This window comes from Brachycentrus maculatus, unplaced genomic scaffold, assembly GCF_059751285.1.
Source record: "Brachycentrus maculatus isolate JH-2025_06_01 unplaced genomic scaffold, ASM5975128v1 h1tg000163l, whole genome shotgun sequence".
Lineage (NCBI taxonomy): Eukaryota > Metazoa > Arthropoda > Insecta > Trichoptera > Brachycentridae > Brachycentrus > Brachycentrus maculatus.
In genome coordinates, this window is record NW_028280916.1 from 188657 (window position 1) to 198708 (window position 10052).

A 10052-nucleotide genomic window follows, 5' to 3' on the forward strand; every position below is an offset into this window, starting at 1 on the left:
CACACTTTCAATTCCACGCCATAACACATCATTCTTCGGTAATTTCTTCTATGTTCAACCGCCCAGACTATGGAATGAATTACCTCTCTTTGTAAACAATGCACCGTTACTGTATCTATCACGTTACTATCTATCGTTACAATCGTAATCGTACCTACATCAAACCTCATCCTTAATTTTTCCCTCTAACTCCTTCCTTAAACTCCCTTTTTCCTTTGTCTACCTTTTTATCATCAATTTGTAATTTATGTTTTTTTTAATGTATTATCTACCCTCTGATTGCAAACAGCAAGGTTTATATAAGGATAATCAAGATCTATATAAGGTATCAAGCGTTTTGACCAATATCACTCGTCTGTTTTTGGTTGGTTGGAATATATTGCGTTTTAGCAATAAGCCGCCAATGTACTTATTTCTTTTACGTACATAAAGTTCAAATAAATAAATTATAATTGAAAAAGCACAGCAGTCGACTCGATAAACCGGCCAAGACATGAGGGAAGGTGGTTCCAGAAAGGCACACCTGCTCACAAATTATACCCTCCTGGTAAATCTCGACCAGATGAGGGAGCGACGTTCTAGAATATCCCCGAAAAGGTTATCGTAAAAAAAACGAGAATATTGTTTAGTGTAAATGTGTGCGGACGGAACAATACGGGCAGGTGGCCTTCCAGAACGTGTGCATACCGATACTGACGCGTAACGTAGCGCAGTTTGAACACCCCTCGCGTTTAGACACATTAGGGTGCTCATTGTGTCGTGAAGATGCCGACCGAAAGCGTTTCTGCGACATTCGGTCAAATTTCGAAAGGTACATTGACTCTGAGTGCGATCCCTCAGACGAATGTGCGGCTTGCATATCGACATCGGTAAAGGGCGCCTTTAAGAGGAATATATTAGTTCTGGTGTAATTCTCGGTTATGTCCACTTATTATGTTGTATATTATTATTTTTATCTTATCTACCTATCTATATACAAGCATGTTTGTATTTATAAGTATGTGTTTGTGTATGCGTATGTGTGTGAATGTGAAATAACTTATGCTGAGTATATTCGTAGTATACTGGCAAAAAATGGCAACTCTAAAATTCCTATTATTTTACATCATTATTATTATTATTTTGCTTCTTTACATCTCACCAATAGATGTCTCTAGTGAAGTTCCAGTGATTCAAGAACAAGGCCTCTAAATTGGTTCATATATATATATAGAACCTCCAAGAATTTGAGTAGTGTGGTTGTCAATAATGGGTAGAATTGGTGAATGTTACACGTGTGTAAAGTGATCACTTAAACCAGCCTATGACGGTCGTCAGCCCCGTAAAATTCCTAAAATTCCTGTTTTAATAATCCCTGTTATTTAAAACTCCTAGCCTGAATAAAATACCCAATATTCAACTCAAAGATAAATTTAATTTTAAAATAACGTCAATATGACGTTTCAAACTATGTAGGTACTTAGTGTATTTTGCCAGTTTATAGAACGTCGCAAACTTTATAATATTCATCATTAAGTCAAAATTACATATTTTCGAGTTAACGTTTTTTGCCAGTACACCCACGAAATATATATATTTTTATTTATTGATTTGGCGTTTAATTTGTAGAACTCCATTTTAATTGTCACAATATGATTTTTTATGTGTTTTTGTTAATAAAATACAACTTAGTAGACTCAAAAAATCTGTGTTTGATTTAAAATTAATACATAAAATATTTTTTTTAATGTTATATACAGTAATTTGTAATTTAAATAAAAGAAAATAAATAAATAAATGAGAAATTGGAAACGATGTTTGATAGATGTACGAATGGTGAAATAAGGAAGGAATACAAAGCTAAGATAAGTAAGCACTATCCATAAAATTAAGAAAGGTGTGTTGAGATGGTTCGGACATCTCGAACGAATGAGTGAGGAAAGAACGGCAAAACAAATTTATGAGGCGAATGAGGAAAAAGCAGCAGAGAAAGACCGAGAAAAAATAGTCACGATCAGGTATATAGAATACTTGAAAGCGGTCAGTTTAAGAGTAGATTTTTTTTTTCTTTATTTAAAATTCTTTTGCATTACATAAATTCAAAAACAAAAAATATTTATAAAAAATAAAAATGAATACAAAAGATCCCACAAAGGCATGGCCTGTGTGTGGGTATACAAAATAAATAGTCATAGTACAGGGTATAAGGGTATAGGTTTCTAAGTATAATTAGTTAATACAAAATACAAAAAACTTAATTTAAATACAAAAAAAAATATACTTGACTCTCAGTGAGCAATTTTTATTTTTTTTTAATTAAAACTTTAACATAAAAAAGATGACAAAGTAAAAAAGTAAAAAGCTAGCGATCATGTGCTTAATGAAAAAGGAACTTAAATAATCGGCGGGTATGTGTGAGGAGAACATGAATGTGGAAGAGGCGTTCTATTTTATCTGCCTACCCCTGCGGGAGGCGGCGTGATGGTTAGTTAGACAGTTTGTTACATTGACACTACCTACCTGCTTAGCAACTTTAATTCTAGAACGCCAGCTATCAGAATTAACTGGATTTTTATCGTCTGGGTCGCGTTTTTGGTGTACAATGAATTAATACTCGTGATAATGATAACAGGTACGTATTTAAGTCGCGCGATGGCAAACATGTTGTTATATATTTTATAATAATATAATGATAGCGATACTGCGGATATATTGTACATACAAGGTAAATTTTCTCATTGTCATACGTCAGACAGAGCGCACGTAGCCGGATTTTTTTCAACAATTATGCGAGGTTTCAATTTTTATATTTACATACATATTAACTATTACTACTACCATCATGCCGTTTCCCCGCAGGAGTAGGCAGAAAGGATAGAACGCACACTTTTCTGTCCTGACATATACCCCTTGCTTTCTTCATATCTAGTCATACATGCACTTTGATAACGCAGACTTTTGACACCACCAGATTTTACGTTCTGATTGATCTGATCGTGCCGTATTTTTCGGCAGTTTTCGTTCTGTTCTCCCGCTCACATTCGGCACATATATTTTATAAGTCATTCTATCGTTATCCATTCGCTCTACATTTTAAGATCTATGTACCCATATTAGTGCACAGGGCACTGAATCGTTAAAGTGATGTTTCTTAAGGCAGCGTACAAATTCAGAACGCGAACGGCCGCGCTAGGTGCCAGATGTGTTTCCGCGCCCAAAAAAAAATATAAATTGGATTTTTTAATTTTTTAAAAATATATTTTGAAAAAATATTTTTATATTTTTTTTAAACTCATTTTTATAATAACTCTTTTCTTTTCGAAACCATATACTTATGGATTGACAGCTGGGAATCGACATCGCAGGAGGCTAAATCCCTGTTAAAAACAGGCCACAAGGCCTACACCACGTAGAATAAGAAGGTATTTATTTGGAAGAAAATTCATTTTTTTCAATACAGACGCGAAGTTTTAAGAAAAAATAAATAATTACGTCCGATGTTAATTCCTGGGTTCAAAGATAATTAATTTGCGAATTATCGAATACTTTGGTTTTTGATATCAAACGGTCAAATATATAGTGCACCGATAGACGTGATAAACTTTGCATCAAAAAATCCAAATAAAAAACCAGATTAAAAACGGTTTATTTTAAAGATGTCGTTATTTGGTTCGGTTTTTTAATTCGTTCACCCATGGCTACTACCCAGGCACAGCCCCGTATTGAGGCATTTCATTTACATTTGAATTAACTTATGGCGTCAAAAAGCTTACTATTGTATGTTTCCTAATGTAAATAAATATCTATTTTCAAATTACCTAACGTCCAAGTGATTCTGGAATCTAGCTACGGCTTATGCAACACCGCTTATGATGGCCCTACTTCAGTGCCATCTCTGTAAGTCTATTCCTACTCGTGAGTGAATTTATTCTTTATGTCAATATTTACTATAATTTCATGTAATTCGCAAGTGGAAATTCTAGACAAAAACACTGACAAATTTCTGGTCTAATTTGTATTTATTTATAAAACTTCCTCGGCGTTCAAAGAAAAACAAAGATGGCGGACAATTTTAATATGTATTTTTTTTAAAACAGAAAATTAGGTGGAAACCATTACGAATTACGTAAACGAGCAGTTATGCACATAAGAAATTTAGATTGACGTAACATTGTAAATAATATTACTATTCGGGTATTTAATTTGAACACAATTCACTAATGACGTTCTGAAATAATCGTTAAGTGAGGCCGCCATTTCCAGGATATGGAATTAATGAATTCATTTATTGTAATGTAATCATTTTTGGGACGCGAACGATACCGTATACGTCAAAGTAATTCTTATGCACTCGAGCTCTCTGCAATATCAATTAATATGGAATATTTTACATATTACAACAATTATATCATAATTTCATTAATTGATTTGGCAGTCACTTGGTGGTAAAACCTATCCATTTTTAATTAAAATTATACTTGGTAAATACCACTATTTCTTAAAATCTACTGTGACACGTGTTTCGATGCATGCCACATTATTTTCAAACACAGTACGGTGTTTAAATACGTGTCACAGTAGATTTCAAGAAATGGTTGTATTTACTGAGTAAAACTTTTAATTAAAAAAAATATAGCATACTTAAGGCCCAGTATTCGATAAAACGCAACCTAATTTTCATTAAATCAACCCCTTTTTTGACATTTATTTGTAAACTATACGAGTATACATATAATGCATACATTTATTTAAAAATGTAAAAACATATATTTTTGCAAAGACCCACCAAGCCACCTTGTGTGTCTTTTGACAGTGGATACTTATTTCACCATTAAACATTTATAATACACGACGTATGATAGATGTCATGAGATAAGCATTGTCTATAAAAATTAAGGTGTTTTGAGATGGTGCATTGGGCATGTGAATCGAATGAGTGAAGAAAGAATAGTAAAACAAATTTACGAGGCGAATGTAGTTGGTGATAGAAGCAGAGGAAGACCGAGGAAAACTTGGGTCGATCAAGTATTTTAAATACTCGAAAGTGGTCAGGCCAGGAGTCGGAATAATCTGCGGGTATGTATGAGGAGATGAATGATTGTGGAAGATGCGAAGATCGTTTGCAAATACAGATCGGTGTGGCGTTCTATTTTCTCTGCCTACCCCTGCGAAAAGCGGCGTAGTAGTCGGTTAGTTTGTTTATTTTTAATTCGCCTTTTACGTTATTTGAATTTTATTAATGACTTTTAATACTATGGTATCAATAACCACGAAATTTGCGTTACATTATGCACAAATATGCTTTTTTTAAAAAGGAATAACCCGCAAAGCGACTATTTTAGATGCTTGTCTGCAGGTAGGATAGAAGGATAGGGAAGGTAAATGTGATAAATACATCACAAACACCCAGACCAATTGAAAATAAATTCTTCTTGAATTCATTTTGCAATTAGCGGGAATCGAACCCGTGTCGCCAGTTTCGCAGTGGAGCGTATACCCAACTACGCCACGACGCCTGTCGCGATTTCATTTATGGTTATGTTCGCTGCCCAAGTCCACACATACTTCATCCGACTCTTATCTAACACATAACACACAATGTACACTAATCACTAAATTAAATTATATCAATAATTTGATTATAAGGCAAGTCAATGTGTATTTGATAGTGGATATTTGTGACATTATGACCACAATAGTTCTCGATTTATTAATGTTATAATTCTGCTAAACATATAAATAAATATTACAAGATGAGTAACGTAGTACATTCAACCGCGGACCTTAGAATACGCACAAAGCTACATTCTCACCGAACAAAGGAGGAATAACCTGACTAAATTTACTAAAAATAAAACGGTGTACGACGTAATATTTTTATTATATTATTCTTTGATAGAACTCAAACACTGGATTAAACCTTTCTGGGAGTTAAAAAAATAATGTTCGACTTTCTCTGGGGAGTGGGATCTTTTTACATGAGAAAATTTTTTTTTTCATTAAATCCATGTATTATGAAGATAGAAATAATGTAAAAATATATTTTTTTAAAACACCTCTTCGAAATATTTTTTAAATTATTTATTTATTGAACGGCTAACGCCTTTAACGTAATACATATACACAGTATCTAATATGAAAATACACTAATGAATACACTAACAGAGAAACAAAAAGTCTTAAACATTATGTCAAAATTACACACAAATATTCACAGATGTCATTGCTATACAAGTTACATCATACTAACTGACAGACGGATTTCAACGTTCATTAACGTCGATACTCCTTTGATATTACCCCAGACTGAAGCGCAGGAGCGGTCACCTTGCCTTCATGTAAGTAACGATCAAGATAACGCTGCGTCAATACGATGTAGTGCCCTATGCACCATTGAGTGCGGATTAGGGTAAGAAGAATAAAAAGATACTTCGTACTATTGATACAACTAAATATGATAAATTATAAACTAAGGTATTTTACCGAGAAGATGAAGAGAAAACATCGACCATTTTTCACAATTCATTTATCAACTTCTTCCATTATAATTTAGTTCAATTGTTTACGTTACAGCTACGTTTTACGTATTTCGTGGCTAGATAAATAAAAGGCAGCTGGCACAATAACCCAGGAATGATCACGTGTTGCCATATATTTTTGCCTTTTTAAATCAATTCCACCGCACTTAAGAAGTAAAAAATATTGATATAAGCTAACACTCGATAAATATAAGGTAAGGTGACGATTTTTTTTTGGTGGCGACATTGACGAGAGTATATTCCAAATTCTGTAGATTCAATAAAAGTTCATTGCTCGCTCTTAGGGAAAAAGACATTGATCTATAATACATGTTTGCATGAGCATATACATATATGGCATTGTCTTTTTTTTAATATCAGTAGGTCAGTATACTCACATTCAGGTTGATAATAATATGTATCGATAAATTTTGGTGGTCAACAGGTAAATAATTCACATAAACAAGCTGGAAAATGGAAACTTACGAGAGAAGGGATTAAATAAAAAAAATTAAGAGTAGTCCAGAGGAAATTAAAAATCGTAAAATAATTTGTTCACCTGGTAACTAAGTATATAATGACACACACAAAAATGACTATTTTTTATGAATTTCACAATTCGCTCACTCCTTTCAACAACGTCATATATAAAAAAAAACGTGATTTTTCAGGAGATCTGTTTTAAACTTTAAAGATATGATAAAATGTATTAAAAATAAATATCAAGCCGCTTATTGAACTTTTTAATGTGCAACAGATCTTTTTAGGTAAAACCTGAATGTTTTTTCTCCATTTGAAAAATATTTAGTATATTTAAAAAGAATAATTAAACAATACCTTTTCTTCAAAATGCAAACAAAAACAAACATTCTGTCCTGTAGCGGGTAAATATTAAGTTAAAAATATGTCGATTTTGATAGGATATACTTAGTACATTTTATGGGCATTCCGAAAACATGCACAACTGAAAATTGACGATTTTTGATATATGACGTTGTTGAAAGGAGTGAGCGAATTGTGAAATATATAAAAGTAATGACAAACATTTAAAAATAAACTGACTTTTTGATACTTTGTATAGATTACCTTATTAAAATTATTATTTAGCGTTTATTGGGTTAAATGTTTTGTCACTGCGATAGATATACACGGAAAACGATACTTTCAAAATATCAGGTGTATTTTTTCCAAAATTATTTTTCTTTAAAAAAAAACAATTTAAACCCTCCCACTTTCTCTCCAACCCACATATCATCAACCTCTTTTTCGCAGACACCCTTAGCGCTTATTGGTTTTCGGACATACTTACGTCGCATGCGATTAATATATTGTGTAGATGTAAGTGTTGGTATATCAAGTTGAAACATGACCACTAACCGTCTCGAGACATTCGAAATATAGACTTATTGAGAAGGCTATTGTTCGCCTGCTTAGTGTAGTGGTAAGTGTGGTTGGTTGCCGTGCCAGAGGTCCTGGGTTCGATTCCCAGAAGGGGATTAAATTAATACGGGCAAATTTTACTCTAGTATTTAGTTAATACTGGAACGACGGTTTGTGATCGGTAGCCTGGAGGTTAAGAGAGGGAGAGGAAGATCCCCTATACAATGGACCGATCAAATTAAGGCAGCAGCAGGCACCTCGGTGGTTAGAGCGCTACGTGCAGCGCAGTCAAGGGATAACTGGAGAAGAGGCATTGCTTCGACAAGGGTCACAACACTCATATAGAGATAAAGAATTTAGTTAAAATCACTCTAGCCTGGTAATTTGTAAATAGCCTGGTAAGTGCAGGACAGATCACCTTGCTTTCGTGTAATTAACGATCGAAATAACACTAAAAGAATTAAACAATTATCTCATTTCATGGTGACGGAATGGGACCTGGGAATGGGCTCAAGATCTCATAAAACGTGTAACGTCGTACGTAATAATATTTAGCTAGATACTAGCAGTCTGATGATTCCAATAAATGGATGAAAGTGCTAATTATTCCAATAAATAATTGTAAGGGTAGGTAGGTACCAAGTACCTAAAACTTGATGTAGTATTGCAATGGTATCCCTATGAAGAAAAGTCGTTTGGTAGATTCCAATCAACGGATGAAAGTGCTAATTATTCAAATAAAAAAATTGTAAGGGTAGGTAAGGTACCAAGTACCTAAAAACTGATGTAATATTGCAATGGTATCCCCATTAAGAAAAGTCGTTTGGTTGTTGATAATTTCACGTGATAAAAAGTTTCATTACGTGTACACGTATACGTTTTGTGATGAAATTACAAATGGGATATTATCAATTCACGAGTGTTGGAAAACAAACCGAGCAGTCTGTAGTTTTCTCCGTGTACATTAATTATAAATAATAATAACTTGGGAATTATTATTTTGTGGTTTTGCGATAAACGTTAATTTTGGTCAAAAATAACTTAAAACAAGAGTCACTCGCCGTTATCTTGTTTGAAGATTACAGATTACACCGACCCCTTGTTGTTCAAGAAGAAATGGAAGTTCGGGAATAATATTTACTCGGTTTATAGGTAAGTGGAATAAATCGCACCTCCGCTTTCAGACTAGAACAAGTAATGACAACGCGCTTTGAAGTGAATATTTGAAATAACTAACGATCTTTAATTATTTTTTCATTGTTCTTGATTTATAAATTAAATTCTTATCCTTATTCCTGCACCGACTAGAAGAACATTTTATGACATAATCTAAAAGTTGTGGTGTAAAATAATATGGAATCAGTCGCTTCTGGGTGCTGGGGGCTCCACAGGGACGAGCAAACGGAAAATTCCGATTGGATTATCTCGATCTATACGGAAACACGATACGGATCGTGTCGGAGCGAGGCATAGTGACCCAGTGGAGCACTGGTGTGTCGAGTGTCGAGTCCGGGCAGGGCTTCCGACGCCAGCTGGACGGCTGGAGGAGCTGTCAGGCGATAAGTCCGCGCGAGTCAACAAGACGGCGATCGACACTTGTTGACGTGGCGCGACTCGTAAATAAAAGAAAACCGTCCGAAGGTACAAAGAAGCCGAACGAGTCGACAGAAAAGAGAATGTTCCCTTTTATCGGTTGGCCATTAAACGGGCGAAGCTACGTAAAGTTTTGCAATAACGCGAATCGGCCGTAACATGGCGACGTCTCTCCGCTCGCAGGGGCGCCGTCTCCGAGGTCGCCTCGGGGAAGGGGAATCCGGACTCACCTTGTTTCTTATGAATTCCTCGATAGATCTCAGGGCGGAATCCGTCAACTTCACAAGCACTAAGTCCTTATTTTCGTGAATATTGGCTTCCGAGGACAAGCCATACTGAACACCTGCTGGCAAGGCCGCCATTTCTCGTCACTATTCGCACTCGGACCAGCTGACGTCGGCGCTAGTCAACACAGATATCGGACACTCATTTTTATATTTTATATCACAAATCACAACCAAAGCGTATATTATAAAATAACTACTAAAATAAAACGAAAAACTAAATATTTGAACATTTAAACGCGTTTGACTATTCACATATGTCAGACCGTACGCGATGGACGGCGCGCAGAGCGACACT

The 10052-nt window shown here is 34.7% G+C and overlaps 1 protein-coding gene across 2 annotated transcripts in view; it reads right to left on the reverse strand.

Moving 5' to 3' along the window:
• Positions 1-10052, reverse strand: part of Su(Tpl) (Suppressor of Triplolethal) — a 113232-nt gene extending 103180 nt beyond the window's left edge. For both annotated transcript variants that reach the window (XM_088261653.1, XM_088261652.1), the window contains exon 1: positions 9701-10052. In XM_088261653.1, the coding sequence (XP_088117779.1) occupies positions 9701-9832 (132 nt within the window). In that variant the 5' untranslated portion in view covers positions 9833-10052. The remainder of the gene's footprint in view (positions 1-9700) is intronic.